General features: G+C 39.7%; 1 protein-coding gene across 3 annotated transcripts in view; it reads left to right on the top strand.

Moving 5' to 3' along the window:
• The window catches only part of PRKG1 (protein kinase cGMP-dependent 1), a 1,157,800-nt gene that overhangs the window by 1,127,782 nt on the left and 5,545 nt on the right, over positions 1-24,473 (top strand). For all 3 annotated transcript variants that reach the window (XM_084764176.1, XM_084764175.1, XM_084764177.1), the window contains 7 exons: positions 1,025-1,164; positions 2,722-2,811; positions 9,679-9,820; positions 11,045-11,208; positions 14,485-14,607; positions 14,692-14,754; positions 23,017-23,083. In XM_084764176.1, the coding sequence (XP_084620302.1) occupies positions 1,025-1,164; positions 2,722-2,811; positions 9,679-9,820; positions 11,045-11,208; positions 14,485-14,607; positions 14,692-14,754; positions 23,017-23,083 (789 nt within the window). The remainder of the gene's footprint in view (positions 1-1,024; positions 1,165-2,721; positions 2,812-9,678; positions 9,821-11,044; positions 11,209-14,484; positions 14,608-14,691; positions 14,755-23,016; positions 23,084-24,473) is intronic.

Below are 24,473 nucleotides of genomic sequence, written 5' to 3' on the forward strand. Positions count from 1 at the left end.
AGTCGGAATAATGTGCACAGCCAAGGCACTCAAGAAATCTCCTCCCCTGCAGATGAAGAAGCCAAGAATTCGAAACTCAGGAAGGGGCGAGCAATGCTTCAGCCAAGACTTGCCATGCTATTTCTCTGCAGCTTTCTTTGGGTCTAAATAATGTTGCTGGTGAACATCGCTCTGGTGTTCCACTGCTTGAGAACACCATAACTCCCTTGTCTACTGTTAGCTGACTAGCTGCACCATGGCCCTTCCTTGCCGTTCGAGTCTCCTTGTAAGCATGAACACACACCGGTAGCCAGTGGGAGAGAAGATATTGGAGGATCCCAGCCTCCTCCATAGGCACAGGGAGCCATGTGGGCTGCTTGAGATGCAAGCTCACCACATCAGACTTCAGTGGACACAACCAAGGAGTAAGATTTAAGATCAAAGGAGATTAATGCCCTCAAACATGATGCTGGGGGGGGGGGAATGCTTTTCTAAAACCTGGGTTAAAAAAAATCTTTGTTATATTATTTAACTGGAGGCAAGGAAAAGATTGGAGTGTAAAACGGATAATGGTAGTTATGACATAACCATCTCTATCCCCAGCATGACTAAACTTAATTCTGGACATGTTTGTAACGAGGACTATGAAGAGTATGAAGTCCTAGGTGACCATATGGTTATAATTTGCCACCAGCACACGAAATAGAATTGAAAAGGAACTAGACTTTTTTATATAAAGAAAGGCTCTGTGTTAGACTCAGTCTCATTGTATAAAGTAAAATGAAACATGAAGTCGATTTTCTTATAATTCATATGGGGCACACAGTTAATTTGGGACGTGGTTAGCTGATGCTCATATGATCCGGCACTGTGAGGTTTGAGGATGGTTATATATTGTGACTTGTGAACTCAGCTCCTCTCCCAAGGAGACTTGGGTGACTTGGGTGGTAGTTGGGGTTCACTTGGGTCCTCTCGGGACAATGATGCTGTCTGGCATATTAAGCATTTAGGTCCTCAACGTGTTTCCTCTTGGCTTGTCTTTAAGGTCCAGTTGAAGAGTGAAGAATCCAAAACATTTGCGATGAAGATTCTCAAGAAACGGCACATTGTGGACACAAGGCAGCAGGAGCACATCCGCTCCGAGAAGCAGATCATGCAGGGAGCTCACTCTGACTTCATTGTGAGGTAATGGTGCATCGTGAACAGCGAAGGTGCCGCTCCACAGTCAACGGCGGCCCTCCCTTCCGCTGTGCTCACCCTTACTGTAGTTAGTTCATATTCACAATCAAAACTGGAGAATATTTAGATTTTTTTAAGAATAAAAAAGATTGTTTCTACATTTATTTTTAAAGAGAATCATGTTCCCATATTCCCAGAAAAGAATATTTTTCCCAAAAGAGCTATCAACTTTTAACATTTTGGGTTTTTTTATTATTATTATTATAGCTCTCCAAATATCCACATAGACCTTAAAAGCACAAGAGACGGATACCAAAATCATACTATTTAGTATTAATGTTCTGAAGAATTTAATTATTTCTGTGTGTATGTGGGGTGTGTGTGTGTGTGTGTGTGTGTGTGTGTGTGTGTGTGTGTTATTCATGTGTACATACACATGCAGGTAAATACATGTTTGTAGAAGCCAAAGACTGATGCTTGCATCTTCTTCAACCACTCTGCACCTTTTTTTTTTTTTTTTTGAGACATGGAGCTCACTGAGCCTGGAGCTCATTCACTGGCTTGGCTGGGTGGCTGTCCAGTGAGCTTCACACTTCTACCCATCTCCAACCCTAAAGCATTGGCCTTATAGATGGGTATAGCCATGCCCAGCTTTTATGTGGTACTGGGGTCTGAAATCAGATCTTCACGCCTATGAGGCAGGTACTTTACCAAATCAACCATTTCCCCAGCCCCATTGGATGTTTTTTGTTTTGTTTTGTTTTGTTTTGTTTTATATGAAATGGCAGGCAATCTGTCTACTTCTGTATTTTCATAGCACTAATAAAATGATAATGGAGAGTTTTTAATATGTAAGAGAAACTTTTATGGTCAATTTACACTAACAGAAAGTTAAAATATAAATTTAAGTGACTATATACAATCTGTATTTACAACATTTAATATAATTTATATCTATATACTTTGTACTTATGACCACCAAGTCTTGCTCAAGGCCATGCTTGAAACAGCAGTCAAATAGAAACTTAAGAAAGTCTCATGAGAAAAATAAAAAAAGAAGAAGAAGAAAAAGCAAGTCACATGTGTGTATCCATTTGGCCTAGCCCACTCCAGAAGCTTCTAGTCCCATAGTTTATAAAAATTATCCATGAGAGACATAGGCTTTGGACTTGAGTGTCCTTCATTTTCACCACAAAACACCAAGAGGAGCAAATCAAAACACTGCAGCCTGCGCACTGGCTTTTATGATAATAACATGATCTCTTTTATCTATTTTGAAATATTCAATGCAATATTGTTAACTGTGCAAACGGAACAGCAAAACTTAGTTCCCCTGTTTCACTGTAAGCTTGTACTACAAATGCATGGCACATGTGCTTAATAACCTGGCTTAACTATTAAGCAGTGCATGTATTTGTTAAAACACCTTAATGTAGCCCACATATATGTGTATGTGTGTGTGTATACATGCTAATAAAATAAAATGAGCCATCCTTACTTAAAAATGAATGTTTTAAAAGATAATGATGCTTATACTTCTGTTTTCTTGTTTACTGCTTGCAGGCTATACAGGACATTTAAAGACAGCAAGTACTTGTATATGTTGATGGAAGCTTGCCTCGGTGGAGAACTCTGGACCATTCTCAGGGATAGGTAGGAGATTTAAATCTTTCTGTCATGTTCCTGAAAACAGAGTGATCCATAATGGTCTGCAAGAAGAATCCACTGTTATCACATATAAAATTATATGTACATTTTACATATGCTTATATTTTCAATTGTAAGTGCAAGGCATAGCAATAGCATATAGAATTTACTATAATTATGTAAAAACTCACCTTCTAATAAATGGTATAGTTTGAGTCCACCTTAAAATGAGCAGTAGAAAAATATGTCCACTACGCATGCCTTAGCGAGCTGTGGTTATTGGAATGAGCAAGCTCTACACCTGGAATTCCACACTGTGCTTTAACCTGGGGAGACTGAGAGCTGCATCATAACTATAGTGTGGGTTACCTGTCACTTTAATTGCACTGCAGTTTTCAGATGGTCTCCTTATCTTTTATGATACTGATAAATATTTCCAAAGTTACTTCTTTCTTTTCTTTTCTTTCTTTCTTTCTTTCTTTCTTTCTTTCTTTCTTTCTTTCTTTCTTTCATAGCTCTGTTTTGAAAACCAACACAAGTTAACTGCATTGTCTTTTAGAGGTTGCTGACTTTGGTAGGAAAATTAATCCATTTATTTGTTCCCTTTCGTGCAGACAATTTAATTTGCCCTCTGTCCTTGCTTGGGAGATAGTTTGTCTAGAGGGTACACATTTGTTTCTCTGAATTATTTTTTAAGTGTTTTCTTAATTTTAATGCCATTTAAATTTTTTGTTGTTTCAAAGATGAAAACTTTGTTTTCCTACAAATATTTTTGGCTTATTCTCTATAAATAATCTTTTGATTATTCAGAAGTCATTGTGTACCCCCCACCCCAGGTTAGAGATCAGCTCTAAAGTCTTACACTTGCTAAACAAATACTCTCCCACTGAGTTTCATCCCCAAATGTTGACTTTTTGCAAAGAACCTGCTGTGTAGTCCAAGCTGCCTTGGACCCCTTGACCTCTGTTACCTCTGCCTCCAGAGTGCTACAGTAGCAGCTATATGCTGTTGTCTTTGCACTTCTGGAAAACTCATCTTTATACAATTTTTCCTTATTTGTTCCAGCCTTGCCTTCAAGCTCTTCATTTAGAAAATCATCACTCCCCAAACTTAACCGGAGATAGCCCTGATGTGCCTGTGCATCAAATGAATTTTAAATATCTATTGTTTTTTCAGGTTAGAACAGGTTAGAGCAGGTGGGTCTCTTTACAAACTTTTGCTAACTTCTAATGCTTACCCCTTTTGTGCCTTTGTATCTTCATACACCCTATCCACTAAAGCCTTTGATCCCGGCAGCCTTACTCACACATACGTGTTAAATAGATCACTTTCTGCTGGGTTATAAATTTAGTATTCTAATATTTTGTTTGATATGTCAATTATAGGTTAAAAGAAGCACGCAAAGAGCTTCATGTTGTTAACACAGTATCAGGTCAACATCTGTACTAAGCTACCACACACTGCATATTACTGGATTGTTGTTAATAACTGAGCCATGGTTTTGTGACAGGCATGGTGATACCAGCCCTGGATATAAGCTGAGAAATAGGATAGACATGGCCCCACTTCTCAGTGGAACGTGCTGACTATTACAGAAAGCTAATGTTTTGATCTGTGAATTCGCACCTAATGTTCTTCCTGTGGTTCTACCGTATTATTTTTCAATATGCTAGTGTGTGCAAAACCTTTTCTCTACTTTATGCTCCTTAAAACAAGAGGTTTGTATGTGGAATTAAATAGGAAAGTGTAATTAGCTACACAGAGGAAGGGATGCTCTCAGGGCTCTGTAAAATTGGCATTAAGTTCCTTTATTGGAACAGTGACCATAACAGCAGTACTAGAACTCAGCCTGCGGGCATCACAGATGTTCACTCATCAATATTCAATTTGCTCTTGCAAGGAAGTATCACCTCCTGCGTTTTCTCACGCAGCTTGACATTAGTTTGGCTGACCGCGTGTGTCAGACTAGGTTTCTGAGTGAGCTACAGTCTCCTCAGCAGGATAACAAAGAGGGACTGTGAGGAAGCCATTTCCCCTGGGAGGACTGGCTGGATGGACAGTTAACAGTGAGAGCTCGTTCCTCTATCCCCAAGGGCTGCATGGGGATCCTCCCTTTTCCCTCCCGTGTTATCGCTGAGTTCTGAGTCGATGGTTGCCATGTACTATTGAGGAACTTGATACATGAGTGGGCTTAATGTGGAGAAACAAAGGCTGCTTAGTTGCCTGAAAGGTTCCAAAACTTTGAAGCCCCACACCAAGACGATGGGCCTGTGGAACTGCATGGAATGCTGTTATGTGCAGACTTGGATTCATTCCCCCACCCGTTCCCCCTCTACCATGTACACATATATTCTTACTCTTTTATTCTCCACAGATTTATTTTACCTTTTTAATAAAAATGCTGGGAGCCAAGTCTGTTAGCTCATTCCTGTAATCTCAGTTACCCAGGAAGCTGAGGGGAGTATTCCAAAGTTTAAAGGCTCTCTGGGCAATCTTAGTGAGACCTTGACTCAAATATTAAAATAATAAAAAGTAGCTTTGGATGTAGCTCAGTGGTAGAGTATTTGCACGGCACATATAAAGATTTCTGATTTAAAACCTTACGATGAAACCGATGAACAAACAGAAAACATCTTAGTCAGTTTCTTCACTTTTTCTCTTGTGTCGAAAGAAAGCAGTGGTAAGGGAAAAACTACCCTACAGGTATACAAGAACCACATGAGACTATTGGAAACCAGGCTTGTGTGACGTCATTCTTTATCGCCAGGAGCCTTGGAGCTTTAGCAGGGGAAGAAGTCCTAGGGACCGATCCAGGCACCCTCTCTCTCTAATTCTTGGCTGTGATGACTGTTTTTTTTTTTTTTTTTTTTGACTCTCCAGTTGTTTTCATCAGCACAGAAAAGGAACACAGAGCAGCTCTGTTGCTGCTCTTAGCTTTTTCATAATTTATTTTTCAGTTTCACGTGCCTTGGTCTTCTTGCCTGTGCGTGTGTGAGGGTGTTGGATCTCCTAGAACTGGAGTCCTGAGCTGCCATGTGGCTGCTGGAAAGTGAACCCAGGTCCTCGGGAAGAGCAGCCAGTGCCCTTAACCACTGAGCCATCTCTCCATCCCCTGTTGTTGTTATTTTTAATGTGAATCAAAGGCTCGGGAAATGATTCCATGTCTAAGAGCAAGGATAAGGACCTAAGTTCAAATCCCACCCCACCCCCAAAAAATGATAGGTATAGCCTAGCACTGGGGTGAGGCATGAACAGCAGGGTCACTGCAGCTCTCTGGTCACCAGCCTAGTTCCAAATTCAGAGAGAGACCCTGTCTCAGGGACTAGAGAGTGACAGCAAGACACGCAACTTCTCCTTCTTGCTTCTGCATGCACATATGTATACATACACCATATACCTATACCATACCCATGCAACTCACACACACACACACACACACACTGGGGTGGGGGCTGGGGGGTGGAGGAGAGAACTGAGAATTAAGTTGATGCTACACGCAGGCAAGATTTGTGACAACTGTTAGATGGACTCGGTGAAACACTGGTGTATTAACTATCCCTCACATTTTCCAGGTTTGTTCTTCAGTAGCTATTGTAATTTACCATCTAGTTCATGAGGGTTTTTTTTTTCTTCCCGAAGTTCTATTTCATTCTTTGGGATAAGACAACTACAAATTATATTTTATTTGCTTTCCCTGTAACACCTAAAGAATTTCTAACTCTTGAAACCTTTAAAAATGTAATTAGCTCATATTTATTTAGTATTTGTATATTCAAATGGATGATAAAAACATACATTAGCATGTTAATAGGCTATAGCACATATGTCGATATGAGTATTTTATGTATATTTTAATCTAATGAAACTGCATGTCAAGTATTACGCTTTTTATTTGCTTGTTTTCTTTTTACTGAATAGCTTAAGTATCTCCAAAATCATGATTTTTCAAATCACCCACGACCTCAATTTCTCGTCATATGTCTTCCTGGATAGAGTTTATAACCCTGGCTATTTTGTGGAGGGTGATTATTTAAGTTCTTCTTTGATGACTTGATAGATGGCACTGATTGAAAAGTATTTCTAATGAAATGAGGCAGTCTACCCAATAGTCTTTTTTATATTGGGTCATAACCCCACATATTACAGCATGCTTCAGATTTGTGTGGTCACTAATGATGCCTGGCCTCACGTGATAAGAGATATTTTGTCTCTGTTACATTCTGACATTTCAGAATTCAGTTTATGGTAAGCTGGGTAAATACTGTGATTAAATTCTAATTTGAGTTTGTAAATAAATATATATATAACCCTCTACTTCTGTCAAATTGTCATTTCATGCCATTTAGCTAAAACAATAACTCCTAAGGAACGTGTGGGGGCCTATCCCCATAGTTTGACTTGAAATGATACAGCTGTCAAAGCATTTGTTATTTCCAAGAGCTACGTAGAATAAATTATTTATTTCTTTGAGCGACTCTCTGAACAGCTGGGAAAATAAGCTTTTGCTTCTACTTAGACCAGGGTTACATTGCCATTAAATCGGTAGATTTAATGGTCATATTTCATATGAGTCCCCCAGTGCTGTGCTCTGTGTCCTCTTTCAGTGTTCTTGAGCAATCGTTTCAAGGTACAACAATTCTCTACTGATACATTGTTTGTATGCATTTGCCCTGCTGATTTCTCAAAGTCTAAGACAAGGATTTCCTCAAACCTTTAAAATTAGTTACAAATATAAATGGTATTATACTCATATAGACTGCTTTTAAAAAAATAGAAAACCAACCTTCTAAATTCCAAAATGGCTGAGAACCAGGATAGGTACCTCTGATGAAAGGAAGTAGTTGATCTCTGGATTCATTCAAGCCATGCAGTGTGAAATCTTCTAAAGCCCCTCTCATGTAGTGTTTTGATTAGCATTACTCTGGAATGTTTTGAGTTTGGAGAGACTGAAATAATATTCAACGCAGAATGTACACACATATGTGTACATGTGCTTACTCTTTAAAAGTAAAGCATTTGTTTTCAAAGAAATGTTATATTTTTGATAGGCAAACGTGTTAAAACGTTATTAAGGACAAAGGAGAAAAGGAATTCAGGACAATGCTCTAATCCCTTTCCAGGCCCTGGCACTGCAAATTTTTAGATCTGCCTTGATTATTTACCCATTAGAGGGCAGTCATGGCCTAAGGAACACCACTCACTCCCTGCTCTAGATCTGGTTCCTTCCTTCCATCCTTTGAAACTCACAGCTGTGTCACTCGGAAGTCATTGGGACAATGGTATGATCTTAGTAATGCAAGCTACAGTTCTGATTCTTAAGAGTAGATGTCATCATATCTAGAGATTAATTTAATCCTGAGCTGTATTTATATGATTTGTGACTGAGATAAGGGCTAAGGTCCAGGCTGGTCTCTTGCCTCGGCCTCCCAGGTACTGGAATTACAGTCGCTTATCTGTGTTTGTGTTAGTAACTAGTCAGGGGATACAGAAGGTAACTAAAGTCTCTACAGCTGAACGCATTCTTTCCTCCAAGATAACAGCTTTAGTCTTGGATTTCCAGATGAATTTTGTAAATATGTAGGCACATCCTACTGCTCAGTTTGTTAGACTTCACTCTTCAGTTTTTAAAGAGAGGTGGCACCAAACGCAAGCAGGCATCAGGGCCCTTCCTGGGAGCAAGCTCCTGCACCATTGGGTTAGTGGACGCTACCTGGAGTTGTGGTGGCTCCTGTTGCATCCCAGCCACTAAGAGCTGACCAAGTTCCTGGTAACACCCACAGGCTGTGCTGTCGTACAACTGAACCTCAGTACTTGAGAAAGAAACAAAAGAACACACCAATTGTAAGTTCAGTGGCCAAACGAGTATGAAAGTTCTGCTCTAGAGACAAGGAATGACCTTAGAGCTTTCTTTTATTATTATGCTAATCAATAAACTTAATGCTTATATACAGACACATATATGCATCCAGGTGTGAGAGAGAGAGAAGAGAGAGATGAGAGGCAGAGAGGCAAAGAAAAAAAAATGCTTTCTTGTTAAATGTTCCTTCCAGTGACTTTTAATTCTAGTTGTGTTTTAGTTCATTTCTTCCTTCTGATTAGAAGGCAATGGTATAGAAGGTAGAGTCTGTCTGTCTGTCTGTCTGTCTGTCTGTCCTGGTGGCAGAAGTTTCAGAGTCCTAACATATAGCAGTGAGATGGCATGTGCAGTGTTGGAGCTCTATGGCCTGGTTCTCTGTAAACAATGACCTCTTTCATTTTCATATTCACAAGAGCCACATCTACACTTCTTGGAAAGATCCAGATATAAATTTGCTAAAAGGAACCATGAACAAATCAGATATACATGTGTGTGTGTGTTCATATATACATGCATGCTTATTGAAGATGAATAATCTACATTTAATAGAACTTCTTCTTGGTGTAGGACTCGCCTAGCATATGTGAGGAACTGGGTTTGATCCCAAGTATCAAAGAACAATCAAGATAAGCTCTCATTTGCAAAGAAAACTGTAGGTAAATGAGTGCCATACAGGACTCTGTCTCCTGCCCACTGCTGGAGACATATTTTTTATATAACAGTGGGCAGGTGAGAGGAAGCCACAAGATCCATGAAACTTAGTATGTTACTGATGCCTTCTTGAGCCTTCCAGGAAGTTGGATTTAACTGTCCCACACATAATGTCAAAGAATGCTTTGCCTTCATCCTCAGATGATTTTTAAAAACCTAATGGAATTGAAACCACGTACTATGGACACAGTTAGACATCAGTCTCTGAGCCAGCTTTGGTGCAGAAATATAATGAACTCACATACACCTGAGTCAATCTTTCTATTAATTTCTCATACGCTCTTCATTCTATTTTCCATTTTCAGGGGTTCGTTTGAAGATTCGACAACCAGATTTTATACAGCATGTGTGGTAGAAGCATTTGCCTATCTGCATTCCAAAGGAATCATCTACAGGGACCTCAAGCCAGAAAATCTCATCCTAGATCACAGAGGCTATGCCAAACTGGTCAGTGTGATTCACACATGGGTTGTGTCCTGACGTTTAAAAGTACCCGTGTTCATTGGTTAACAGAAAATCTATTTTCCATTTCAATGATACAAACTCTTGAGAGCAGTGTTAGCATCATAGTTTTAATTAAAATTAAAATGTATTTCAAATTATGTAAACTGTTATGGAAAACTAAGTTGGCAAGGTTTGAAATAATAATACTCCTACAAAGCATGTGTTATAACAAGTGTTAGAAAATGCCCTTGTTGTCATGTAATCACAGCCCTGAAAATACTTATACATATTACTGATTTCCAGCCAGCATTTGGCTGTCCAAATGCTGGCTGGAAATCAGTGCTAAACAAGACTGTCAATACTGTAGTATTTGATATTTAAGAATAATGCTCATGACAAATGAGCCCTGAGGTCATGTTACCTCAGTTATGTTAATTAGCAATAACACTAACAATTGGCTGAGAGTTCTAAAGAGCTGCCATATAAGCAAAGTTCTTTCATTTAAACTGTTCACGTTCTGTGAACTTTGGTTGTGTTGGTGCCTGATTCTAGATAAACGTTTGGAATTGTTGCCCAGGCATGGATTTTTAGGTGACCCAAATCAATGACATGAACCTATGTGCATCTAAACCAACTGCAAAAAAAAAAAAAAAAAAAAAAAAAAAAAAAAAAAAAAAGGAAGCTTTCTGTATTTGCAACTCCTTGAAAAAGTTCCCCCAAAAGAGGAGATTTGTTTTTAATCTGCATGTTTAGCAAGTGTGGGTGTTGCTCTCTGCACTGTGTCACCCAACAACCTCAAAAGTAAACCTCCTTCTTATATACCCAAAACTACTGCTGTCAGCTTCACGCCACCCAAAGGAAAGCATGTATGTACTGGGAAAGCATTTACAATGACCCAGCTGGACCTCTGCCTCATTAAAGGAGAAATTCTTTCTTTATGCCACAACCATTATTGGCAAACAAAGTAGAAAGATTTAAAAAGTGTTTCTAGAAACAGCCTTAATTCTTTAAGAGATTTCAATTTTATCCATGTTCTGGTTTCACTTTTCTCATTGGAGCTGAATTTGAACATGGCATCTGTGTTTGCAACATACATGATTCTTTTTAGAAGGCAGGACTGTAATGATTTATTTCTTTATTGGTATCATCCGTGTGCTCAGATAAATGTGTATTCCTCTGCAACTTGATCATAAATAGCTTAGGTGCCTTGTTTTCTCTCTTCGTAAGGTTGACTTTGGCTTTGCAAAGAAAATAGGATTTGGAAAGAAAACATGGACATTTTGTGGGACTCCAGAATACGTGGCCCCAGAGATCATCCTGAACAAAGGCCATGACATTTCAGCTGACTACTGGTCACTAGGAATTCTAATGTATGAGCTTCTGACTGGCAGGTATGGACATTTACAGGGAACTGTGAATAATAACAGGCCTCAGACAGCTGTGCATTCCTGCCTTTGGCACTCTGACTAAATTATCTAAAAGTACGTCTCACTATACCATGGAACTCATCTTCATTTATTTATGCAAATCATCACATATTCAGGAAGCAAGCAACAAAGTAAGTTACAAAAGTACAACCAACTTTAATCTCGCCATCACTGTCTTCCTCTCTCTCTCTCTCTCTCTCTCTCTCTCTCTCTCCCCTCCCTGTGTGTAATATAGATATATCAGATTTCCTTGATATTTGTTAGACTTGCCATTTACCTGACAATACAATATGGGAAATGATAATCATATAAAAAGTTCAAAGGTTATATTTCCTTAGAAGCAAGAAGACCTGCTAGCAGGTTTTGTGTCTAAATAAAATGTGAGCTCTTTGCTCCTCATTTGTATAATATAATCAACAGTCATTAGAGATAGCACAGGATATAAGACATATTATAAGTTTCCCCAAAAAAATAATGCTGAAAGAAAAATGACTGCACTACCATGCTATGTGCTAAGGACGTTGAGTAACACAGGGTCATCATGACCTATGGAGTTCAGAAGAAGGCTTCTGTACAATAAACGACTGTGACAGAACCTGCCAGGAAGAATAGTATGTAGATGTAGAGAGAAAAGGGAAAGACACTGTAAGCATGGCTTTCCTCAAATATAGATTAAAAAATAAAATGAATATCTGATTCAGAAATCTCAGTATTAGCTCTTACCGTTAGCAGGATGTTCAGAGTAACAACACCATGATGTGTCTGAGGCAAATTTTCCAAACTCAGTGTTAAGAAATCATTTTATTACTATCAGAGGCACAAAAGCATGATGTGTGGCATTGGCCATGAGAGGATTAGGGATCCAGTTAGGTTCAACCTTCTCATCAGCACCTTTCATGCTAACAGATAGTATATCAATAACCATGGAGTTCCAAGGAAGAAAGGAATATAGCCAAAGTAATTTACACCAAAATAAGTTATTCTTAAAAAAAAGATATGGCACATAAAGTGTTCACCCAGGCCTTTCACAAACGCTATGGCCAAGTCAGCAAAAGGGTGAATCTGATGAAAATCTCAGCAACAAAGAAACTGGCAAATGGATTGATGATGTTGTTTGCTTTAGATAATTAGGCTTTAGATTAAGTCATTTAAATGTTATTGAAGAGAATGTAAATATTATATTCTTTAACCCTTTAATACCAATGTATTAAGGAGAGGGCTGGAATAGCTGTAGACATATTTATTTTTCATCATTCAAAATTAATCATCTCAATTTATTTTCATAATTGAGGTTCAAGATTCTAGTATTTTTTGTTTTATAACAATATTTTAGGGATTGATATTTTGTTAAAAAATAAATGTTCAAAGCTTAGCGTTTCTTTCAGTGTTACTCCTACTTGATGCAAAATTAAGTTGAATACATATCTGCATTATAAAAAGCATATCCTTTTCAAAAAAGAGCATGTCTCCAAGAGACAATAGCCAAACAGAACAAAGCAAAATACATTTAAGACAAGGTCCTCATATCAAGGCTGGACAAGGCAACCCAATAGGGAGAAATGAGTCTCAAGAGCAGGTGAAAGAGTCAGAGGTATAAGATACACTTGCTCCTGCTGTTGGGAGTCCCACAAAACCACCAAGCTAACAGCCATGACATCTATGCAGAGGACCTGGCACAGTGGGGGGGGGGGGGTGGAGCTGGGAGAAAGGAAAGGAACTCCTAGGAGGAATAGAGGAAGGGGAAACTGTGGTTGAAGTGTATTGTATGAAAGAAAATATATTTTCAATACGAAAATTTTCAGAATAGAATTTCTTATTTTCTTAATAGAATTTTTTGGGTTTGTTGTTGTTATTGTTGTTGTTGTTGTTGTTTAAGGCAGGGTTTCTCTGTGTATCCCTGACTGTCCTGAAACTTGCTCTATATACCAAACTGTCCTCAAACTCACAGAGATCCACCTGCCTCTGTCTCCCAGGTTCTGGGATCAAATGAGTACCTCACCACCACTCAGCCGTAATAAAACTCTTAAACTGATTAAAAACCTGAGACAAAAGACAGACAAATGTCCTAATGAAGGATATTTTAAATGATAATAATGTGACCACACATCCACCATAAATTTTACTAGATTCTTTTTCAAATTGGAGAACATATAAAGTTACCTAAAGTGCAGTTTTTTGAATTAAAGATTATTGTACAGAATAGGTTTAATGCTTTGTTTAATTACATCTTAAAATTTTGTTATTATGTCAGGATTATCAGCCTCAATAAGAATTTATTTTCTTGAAAAAAGAAAAAAGAAAACTCATTATCATATAATCCTGTACATGTTCATATATACAAATAATTTCATGAAATCTTGTTCATCAAATGTTAATTATTAATATTTTTGGCATTATATAGCTCATTTTATACTAAATAATAGTTTATAGGGTTATGAATATTTTATCAAAGACTAAACATGCATCATCTTTAAAATACACAAGCGGCGTCTCTAATAAATTATTGTCTAAAACAAATGAACATAAAAAGAACGAATCAGGAAGTGTTCAGTTAATCACAAGAAGGCTTGGGGGGCTTGATTCCTCATATTTGAAGCAAGATCAAAAGTGGCAAGTTAACTTAGGAGAGCAAAAGGGACAGCTCATTGTGACAGCACATACAGAGGTACAGAGGGGCAAACACTAGGCGATTACATGGGATTACATTTGTCCATTTCAATGGCAATTAAAGCTGTAAAGTCCTTACTAATAATGTACTGAAGGAAATAACACACACACATACAGACAATCAGGGGAAATACTACTGTGGTCTAAAAGTGAAGAACCTAAAAGCAGGGGCTTAAATTAAATAATTCATAAGATTTATTCCCCCAAAGAGGTATAAGCTCTGTATTTAGAGAATAATTTCTGAAGAAATAATTTGTCAAGTATATGCTAGTCACCCACGTGCCACCAGTGTGGAAAAGGCAGGAACATTCAGTCGACAATACCATGACCAAGCACAGGGCCGAGAGAGAGTCAAAGGAAGGAGAGGCCATTGTGCAAACGGCACTCACCAACAGCTCTGCTGAACAGAGGCCTGAGGAGGCGTCCTCAGGGTTTGGTAGTTTCTAACTCTTGTTTCAGTGTCATAGCTCATGCAATTCCCAGGGTAAAAGCTGACATCATGAGTGCGGCTCTACCAACATTCTAATTCCTATTCAGAGACTAAAACTAAATCTCTCCATCTTCCCCTGGCAGCCCACCTTTCTCAGGCCCAGATCCTATGAAAACCTATAACATCATACTGCGCGGGATTGACATGATAGAGTTTCCAAAGAAGATTGCAAAAAATGCTGCTAATTTAATTAAAAAACTATGCAGGTAAGTGTTTGAAGTGCATTTTAACGGAATCATAATGTGAAAATATTCAACTTTTTTTTAACATGGCAATTATTTCATTTTCAGGGACAACCCATCAGAAAGGTTAGGAAATTTGAAAAACGGAGTGAAAGACATTCAAAAACACAAGTAAGTGTTTGTCTTTTATGTAATTTAAGATTTCAGAATTTGGAAAGCATGACGAATTTCCCCAAGGTGGAAGCTTTCGGCGACTAGTTAGAACATTCAGAGAGAGCGTTAGCTTCTTGAGAGCCTTTCTATGTATATCTGAAAATTTGCTTGTTAATATCCAACAACTCACTGACTTACTTTCTTTCAACTAACACTAGCCAGTATTTGTTTTACCCCAAAGAAAAAATATATATGTTAATAACTTTGACACTATTCTTTGTTACATATTAGAAACAAAATTGCTCACTAAAGTATACTTTATATTTTAATTTTATTAATTTTTAATTAAAGGCAAAACATATATATATATATATACACATGCATACACACACACACACATATACACACACACACACACACATAGAGAGAGGGGGCAGACAGAGATGCTTATAATCACCAGTGGCAGTGGCCGTGAGATGCAGGAGCTAGGGACACAGTTCTTTATCCCACTCCAATAGCTGGAGCTTTTCTTTAGACAATCTCTACTCAGGTGACAATGGGAACTCTTGACTTTGCTGAGGAGAGCCCTGCATTCCAGGTCAGGTGAAGATGAAGCAGATTAAAGTTACTGGAAAGATTTTTAGCGTAAGCATGGGTGTGGGTACAAAGAGAGCACTCAGAAAGACTAATTCATACCCAAATACGGGCATGAGCTTCTCAAGTCACTTGCATGTCTTAGCAGTATCCACATGCTCTATTTTGGTGGCTGTCAGGTTATATCTTCAAGGATTGCTAAGAAAATTCTTTTTGCAAAGGAGATACCTTGGTTAGGATAGAAATCTGGTAAAACTGTGAGTTAGTTGCCAGGGTTGCACAAGAGTTTTAGAACATATTTTACTACACGTGTCTTCTAGTGAGAGTCCTACATAATTGTAGGTTTACACCTGGGAAAAGGAGAAAGGCCATGTCCACTTAAGCCTTAAGCATATTCACTACAGTTTAACAACTGTATAAAAGGAGCATTGTCTCTGTGAGGGTGCTCTTCCCAGCAAATGGTTACCCGGGATGGGGTTTTTGACTCCGATCTTGCAGCAGACTTTGCCCAGACTCTGGAGTGAGGCATTACTGCTCATGTCTTCTTAGTCTTCTCTTTCTATCTTGGCCTCAGTTTCCCCATCTGAGATGTTGATCCCTTCATCTTAATGATGAATAGTATTCATTCAAAGGTATTCTAAAATGTCTTTGTTGCTGAGCAGGGCTGCAGCCAGCCAGCTAGTCTCAGCCTGTGATATCTAAGGATTAGATAAGAAAGTATGATGTCCCAAGTAATCAAACATATAAATAAGAAAGTATAACATACACTGTTGTATTTAATATTAGCAACAAAAAACAGCAATGCCTCTTTACTCATAAGATATCTGACATCCATGATGCTGGTCCTCGAGAATTTCATATATGTACATTATGAAATATGACTCAGTCTCAATGTTCCCGTTCCCAATCCTCATGGATGGATACCTTTCAAATTTCAGAGTCAGGGACCTTGGATTGTCATAAAATCTACTGGTAGCTATATATTGAGAATGTGACTAAGCATAATAGAACAGTTCCAAGAAGAAATCTGTCCAGTGGTAGAATATATTAAAAAGAAAGCAAAGGCTGTGAGCACTAAGTGCATATGCGAACTGTGCCTTCAAAATAACAACATAAAGTCAAGCATGTAAATGTGTAATTGGGATTTATTATTCAGGAAGTTATGATATTGAGATGCCCTTTTTTAAAAAAATGTCGTTTGAAGAGAACTTTTAAGGCTTTTCAGAATATACAGGTTTAAGTGCCATGCTCTTGGGATGTCATCGAGGCTGAGTCTCAGGAGGGACAATTTTATTATACAAAGTAACATCTGAGTTCTCTCAGTTCGTGTGCATCAGATCTTTATCCACCCTGAGACTGTCAGCACACATGGGAGATACTTGTGTTTTCGATGGGGAAGTATTTAGGTAAAATCTCATTGTCAGCCTCCTTCTCAGAATGAGCCGACCCTTTGTAATGAGTTAAGGAAAGATGCTTAGTTCTGCCTCCTGGGTACTAGGGAGACAAAGAAGACAGGATATTTGGATTATAGACTTTATGATCCTTTAACTCTAAAGACATAAACGACTAGAACACCTAATGCCTTTCTTCCCAGGGGGGCACGAGTCACAAAGTCCCTGGATAACTTCTACTGATTGTTTGGAAACGAGTTTGATGTTGCCTTGAGTCCACCAGTCATTTCCAGTCGGTCTGTGGCCGATGCCTTCTCTGCTTTGGTGTAAGACAGGGCTTAGACCTGCTCTGCAACAGCTGTGTTACAGCCGTGTCTACTTATCTACCGGCATTGTCACAGCTGCTACAGGTTGTGACTGTCCTGGCTCTCCACACAGTATGGAGACCAGGTGTAGAAGGAAGCTGTGGGTCTGGGGATGTCCTCAGCTTCGAAGGGAGGGGCCAATATCTTATTCTGCTGCACATAAGACACAAGGCTTTTCTAAGTGGGAAATCCGCAAGGCTGGGGCTTAGGGTCATCCTTATCAATAACCACACAGGTGTACTTAGTGAGTGATCCTAAGTTGCTGATGAAGGTAATGAACAAAGCCCCAATACTGAAAGGAAAATTGAAATGTTTACCTGTCAAGAGTTTTCTGGAACACTTCAGTGTTGCTTGTAGGCTTCTGAGTGGGGCTTTTACCAGGAAACCTGGGGCAACTTCACTCTGCCCAGGCAGCAGCCATCACAGGAGCTGAAAGCCTGTAATTCCTTTAGGAGGGAAGAACAGGTTTAGGCTGTCATCTGTGGTCTTTTGGTACTCGTAGATCATCATCTCAGGACCTTCTGGCTTTGGAAGTCTCCACTGAAAGGCAAGGGTTCTTCTGATGGGCTTGCCTTTAGAGATGACTTATACTTTGTCTGACACTTTCACTTCCCTTTTCGTCCTGTCAATCAAAACATTTACTGCTTTGATTATGTGATGGGAGCCTCTTTTCTGGTCCTTTGAGCCTCCTGCACTTTAATGGGCATCTCTTCCCTTAATTTTAAGTATTTTCTTCTATAATTTTATTGAAAACCTTTTCTGTGCCTTTAACCTGGGTTTCTTCACTTATATCTATAATTTGGATTTTTTACCTTTTTATAGTATCTCAGATTTCCTGAATTTTTTGTTCCTGTGTGTGCGTGTGCATGTATGTGTTTCCGGTTGGACTTAGTCATCTGGAATTAGGTAATGGGCAGTTTGGGGTGTGTCTAACTCATCTCACATTTTGAGTGGTATTTGGATCTCAGTTTGTCGTTACCCCAACTTTCTAGGTTATGGACCAACTGTGAATAGCTGAATGGTTCAGTCTTGGGGCCAATCTGTGTTGATGTGTAAATGGAGTTTCAGAAGTAGTTGCAGCTCAGCAAATAAGAACGACTTCTACAAGCCTATGTGTAAACTTTGTGTAGGTTTAGAAGAATCTCTCTGTCAGTCTCCAGTTGTGGAGCCCTCCTCATGTTCTGTAGGTGCTACTTGGGATGGATGAGCTGGGGTGACAGGTTAGACTCCATACTGTGCCAGGACAGGGTGGAAGAATCGAGTAGGAGGGCAATAGCAGATATGGGTCTAGGACCTACCAAAATTCACGTCCAACTATAAACTATGTGGTAGCATCATGGTAGGTAGGTAGCTAGTAGGAACATGGATGAGAAAATGTACTATGGGACTAGTGGGTAGAGTAAAAGTCAAACTGGATGCAGTGAGCACGGTGACTGGTAGGCAGAAGGGGGTATGGAGTAGGTTTAAGGGGCATACCTGAAACTCCTGGTTGGATTCCATATGATGCCAGAACATAGTGGTAGGTAAGGTGACTGATAGGCAGGCAGGTAGATGGAGGCAGATAGGTAGAATGGGTCTGTGGATCCTGTCTACAAAGTTCTGGGTTATACTCCAAGAAGTGTCAGATGATGTCACAGGGAGGGTAGCTGATAGCTCAATGGGCACGGAGGATCTGAGAAGCCTCCCTGGTATTCTGGATCAGACTTGTACTAGGTGACACTGTAGGATGAGTTGGATAGTGGACTGGGTCTAGAGGTCCTAACTGAAGTTCTAAGTTGGACTCCATGCTATGAAGATGGAGAAGGGCCACAGCGGCTACTAGGGTGACAGGCATACTTGGTCTAGGCAACAATTCCTGGAGTTGTTCATCATATTCCGTGTGGCTTGGAAGTGGTGTGCTGTGGGGGATGGCTGAGGCAGACTGGGTCTAGGGGACTTACCTGGGGTTCTAGGTTGTGCTCCATGCTGTGTGGGGAGGTGGAGTGGAGGTGTACAGTATTGCTCACAGGCAGGTAGACGGACTGAATGGGTCTTGGGGCCCTTCCTGTGGTTCCTGATTGTATTCCACATTGTGTCCATGCAAAGCAGTGGATAAAGTGGCTGATAAACAGGCAAAGGGTCAATAGGCTCATGGGCATCAAAATGGATCCAGGTACTTGCTTGGAGTCCTGGGTCAGACTCTATGTTGTGTGGCAGTTGGCAGTCGAAGGCTATCATGGGGACTTTGTGGAGTTCCCTATCAGATTCCACACTTGGGTCCAGGCTGAGTGGCAAGTAATACTGACAAGTAGACCAACAGAATGGGTGTAAGGAACCTGCCTTGCATTCCAGGAAGTGCTGTAGAATATTTATTAATTCTAGAGAGCTTTTCTATGGCCTGGCTAGTTCCCCAATAATTGAGACAGAGCCCTATTGATTTATTTAATTGCCTTCAAGCACAGTAACTGGGCAGGTATGATTCAAACTAATTTTCTAAGCTGGTCTAGCTACCTCCCAGCACATTTCCTAAGTGACTTGCCAAAACTTGTCCTATCCTACCTGGAACATTGGGCGATGTTCTCTCTCTCTCTCTCTCTCTCTCTCTCTCTCTCTCTTTCTCTCTCTCTCTCTCTCTCTCTCTCTCTCTCTCTCTCTCCCTCCTTCCTTCTCCTCCCAGCCTCATGGTCCCTAGCTGAGACACCCACCTTGGAAAACAAACCTCTGCCTGCTTCTCTTCTGCCTAGTTACAGGCTGTCCAGACTTTATTAACCAATCAGAGATAATTGGGGAGCAAATTTTACACAACAAAGACCGGCAAGTGTTAGAATGCAATCTTCTGGGCCCAACTGCAACCAGAACTTGGGGCCCAGAATTTAGCATTTATAGACATAGCACCAGGCCAACTAACAAGGAAGGACTTCCTGTGGGGCTGGGCGATGCATTGGGAAGGGTGGCAACAGAAAGGTAAATGGGTCGGGAGGACCTCGCTGTAGTTCTGGATTGGATTACGCATGGTTACACATGGTTAGAGGCTTCAAAATGAGTAAGGTTACTGCTAGGTGGGCTGGTGCAAGGGGTCTAGAAAACACTTTTTTAAATGCAGCTCATTTTTGTTGCTGTTTTTAAATTAATTTATTCACTTTACATCCCACTTGTAGGTCCCCTCTCTCCTTTATACCCCTCCCCCCTCCCTCAGAAAGGGGGAGCTCTCCTCCCCTAGCATCTGACCTCAGCCTATCAAGTCTCATCTGGACTGCCTGCATCCTCTTTCTCTGTGACCTGCCAAGGCAGCCCCACCAGGGGGAATTAAACCTGTGGGAGCCAGAGCCCATTTCAGAAGTAGTCCCTACTCCCCATATGATGGGACCCACAAGGAGACTGTGCTGCCTATCTACTACATCTGAGCAGAGGGTATATAGGTCCTCAGCATGCATGGTCCTTGGTTGGTACATCAGTCTCTGTAGCACCACCACCCCCCACCTGGATTTGTTGGCTTCACTGGTCTCCTTGTGGAGCTCCTGTCCCCTCCAGGTCCTTCCACACCACCAAATCAAATAATCCAATTAAGAAATGGGGTACAGAACTAAACAGAGAATTCTCAACAAGGGAAAATTGACTAGGTGTTTCTCAGCCAAAGAATGCTGAATGTCCCTAGTCATCATGAAAATGCAAATCAAAACAAATCTGAGATTCTCTATCTTACACCTATCAGAATGGCTAAGATCAAAGAACTCAAATGACAGAACATGCTGGCGAGCATGTGGAGAAAGGGGAACACTCCTCTATTGCTGATGGGAGTGAAAACTTGTACAACCTCTTTGGAGATCAATCTGGTGCTTTTTCAGAAAATTGGGAATAGTTCCACCTTTTTAAAAAATAAATAAAATAACTGTATTCCAATGACTATCCAAGAAGGTATCTTAAACACAGACAAATTTTAACTTTCCTTTTCCAACAGCGGTTTGTTAGGGGTTTTAAGTCCTATAACAACAGGCACTTAGAAACTGCTGTTAAAATTCATCCACTTCTGTAGAGGGCCTACAAAGGGGAAAAAAAAAACAACAGCAAGATTAAAATGTCTCCCTGCCTTCACTGTGCACATATGCCTCTTTTCCTTTGAGTCGCCTGCTTATATCTGCAGGTAAGCATACCAATCACTCAAGAAAGCACAAAGTTAAATTATTGTTTTAAATCTTTGTAGTCCGGGAGCATCAGCCAAGCAGAAGCACTCCCAAGATGAAGGCTGCCTGCACCCAAGAGAAGGAGTGTCCTCTCCTATGAGCCAGCCTATCTATCCAAGCAATAGGGACCTCTTGAACCACCTGGCAAAACTAGACTTGAGAGAGCAGTCAACCAGATAACATCTGTACCGAGACTGCCCAGTTACAGCTCTTGATCTCTTCTCAGTGCTTTCTACTTACATGTAAAAGTTCATGTCACTGTCTTATAAGTTGACTTGGAATCATATGAAGAATATACAAATATAACTATATACATAAAGATAGATCGAAGACCCTTGCTGTTAAGGTCACCTGTGTAGGGACAAGATTCTTTTGAGGGCTATTGAAATAGCAATTCATCATGCTCAAAAGCCCTCTTTTATACAGGCTTTCTCCTCCCTCTTCCACAAGCCTACAGTTTTCTTTCTTTTTTTTTTTTATAATGTGTAGGGGTCTGGAAGTAGTAGTATGGCTTAATTACCTTTGAAGTTAAAGTATTTTTTTAAAATATTTATTTATTTATTATGTATACAGTATTCTGCCTGCATATACACCTGCATGCCAGAAGAGGGCACCAGATCTCATTATAGATGGTTGTGAGCCACCATGTGGTTGCTGGGAATTGAACTCAGGACCTCTGGAAGAGCAGCCAGTGCTCTTAACCACTGAGACATCTCTCCAGCCCAGCCTACAGTTTTCTAGGAACCTCGCTGATAGGGAAGGATATCCCTATCCTTCCCTTAAGTAACTCCTGGGAGCCGGCCACCGTTTGCCTTATCAGGCTACAACCCAAGGTACCCCTGGAGCCACCCTATACTCTGATTTACCAAAAGGAGGGAGAGAGGGGATGAAGAGGACATTTCTTAGCCAACTTTTCAGGTGCAGTTTGAGCCACAAATATCATATATATGGCTATTGTTAACAACACTCATAGAATACCATCTCTTTGAGATGCTCACAGGCATACTTGGCTGGGTCTTAACCTTCACAAGTGTTTGTTTTTCTAGTATCCCTCATGCTTAAATCTGTGCTAAAAATCCTTTCCTAACAATCCTTTCCTAACAAATCTAATCCTGCCTTATACTGACTCATGTGAGATTATAAAGTCAAGAGTCCCATTGGCACCTAAGTAGAGGTCTCTGAAAAGCCACCTCAGGCTGCTACTAGTGACAGTATAGAATTGGTCTCTGATCTTCCATCTCCACTGTAACTGGCATGTTGATTCTCTAGCAAATATGGAAAGTATTTGTAATGCATAGAGCTGAGCATAATATGACATTTATTAAATTATTTTAGTGCAAGAACTTAGACATACAGACAAAAATGAAATTACAAAAAAAGTTTCGTGACAAACTGAATCAGGTAATTATACTTTCAGTGTAAAATTCTTAGATAAAATTTTAAAACTATGTTTTTAAAATAAGTTTTAAATATTTAAATTTTATAAAAAAAAATAAGCTTGTATCTGTAATGCCAACATTTAGGAGCTGGAGGCAGGAGGATCACTAGTTCTAAGCCATCATCACCTATGTAGCAAGTTGGAGGTCATCATCCTAGACTACACAAGACCCTTTCTTATGTGGAAAAACAAGACCACAATCAAATGGAAATAATTTCTGTCACCTGAAAACACTTGCCTAGCTGCCTTTCGCCCATGTACATCAAATATGTTGTGGTGAGAGTATAGAGCCAAGACGCACTGCCTTAATTGTCTTTATTTTTGCTTCCTAGGTGGTTTGAAGGCTTCAATTGGGAAGGCTTAAGAAAAGGCACCTTGACACCTCCCATAATCCCAAGTGTAAGTAAACTTCTCAGCTTGTGAATGGTATGCACCTGATTGTTGACCGAAAAATACTACAATTTGTTATTTCAGAGTTTTATGATCAGATTATGAGAAATATGAAACACCATATTAAAATAATGGCATATTCTAAAATCCGAAACATAATACTAACACATCGAGGGATGGTTATTATATGTGTGATCTACCTTTATCTTTTAAAATTCTCCATTGGTAGCTAGAAAGAAAATCGAGACTTTACGTTTCCAGTGTTATTTCATTTACACATCCACACTTACACCACATGACTTTGAAGCTATGTGTTCTTTCCTCCTTCTACTAATATCTGTATGGAGGTTCTTTTTTCCTAACATGGTTTACTGGCGGAGGGGGAGGGGGAGGCATGCTGTTAAGTAGCTGGTTTGCCATTGGACTGTGTATGTCATATTATTCTAAAATAGACTTCAACTGAATGAAGTTGTTTCTTTCCCACTTACTGCCCCTGTTTAATGCAGCATACTGCACTTAACAAAGGGGGGAAATGCTTTGTGGTTCTATGAATTTTGTTTATATGTCTCAGCTCTCGGGTTAATTCAAGATTCTTTGCATATAGAAACATTTTTCTTTCTTCTAAGCTTCGTTTCTCTGCTGATTGTTTTTTATTCAGAACACAAATAAAAATACTATACTCACATCTCACATCATAGATCCTAATTACATCCATGGGGACTTGTTTTTAGAGTAAGGGTGGAGTAAGCAATTAGAAGACCCAAAAATTTGATGTAAATGTTTCTCATCTAAATTGATCAGGGGTGACTTTTACATGTTAGGGATGGTTACGAGGGTTTTGGTCGATGCCCTGAAGATCGGACTTAACCAGCAAATATCTAAGGATTGTGCTCAAATTTAGAGCAAATCTTTAAACTTCCTTTGTACTTAGAATAAACATATTTCTTAGACTACTTTCATTATACTTTTAAAAAACAAACATTCAAAATTCATACATAACATGGCATGCCAGGGCCTGTGGCCTGGCTTCTGGCTCCTCCTCTGGCTTTGCCTCACTTCGCTCTCCTCTCGTAGGCAGCACTCAGGTTGGCAGGTTTGCCAGCCTCAGAACAGAGAACCCTGCTAGGACATTCATGGACGCTATATCCTCTTTGTTGAACAACAGTTCTTAAGTTAAAACAATACCTTTTCAATGATATTTATCACTCACATTTTCGTAGCACCTTGTAATTTTCTTCAGAGCATTGTGATTTTATAATTCCTTACAATTTCCCCCTGAGCATAGGAAGAATGCCTGTTTCCAGTTCCTCAGAGTTACCCCAAAATTTAAAGCAAAACATTCATCCCATAGTACATGTTCAAAAATTGTCATGGAATGAAAAATGATTTTTAAAAATAT

The sequence above is a fragment of the Acomys minous genome, assembly GCF_964271855.1.
Source record: "Acomys minous genome assembly, chromosome: 2".
Classification (NCBI taxonomy): domain Eukaryota; kingdom Metazoa; phylum Chordata; class Mammalia; order Rodentia; family Muridae; genus Acomys; species Acomys minous.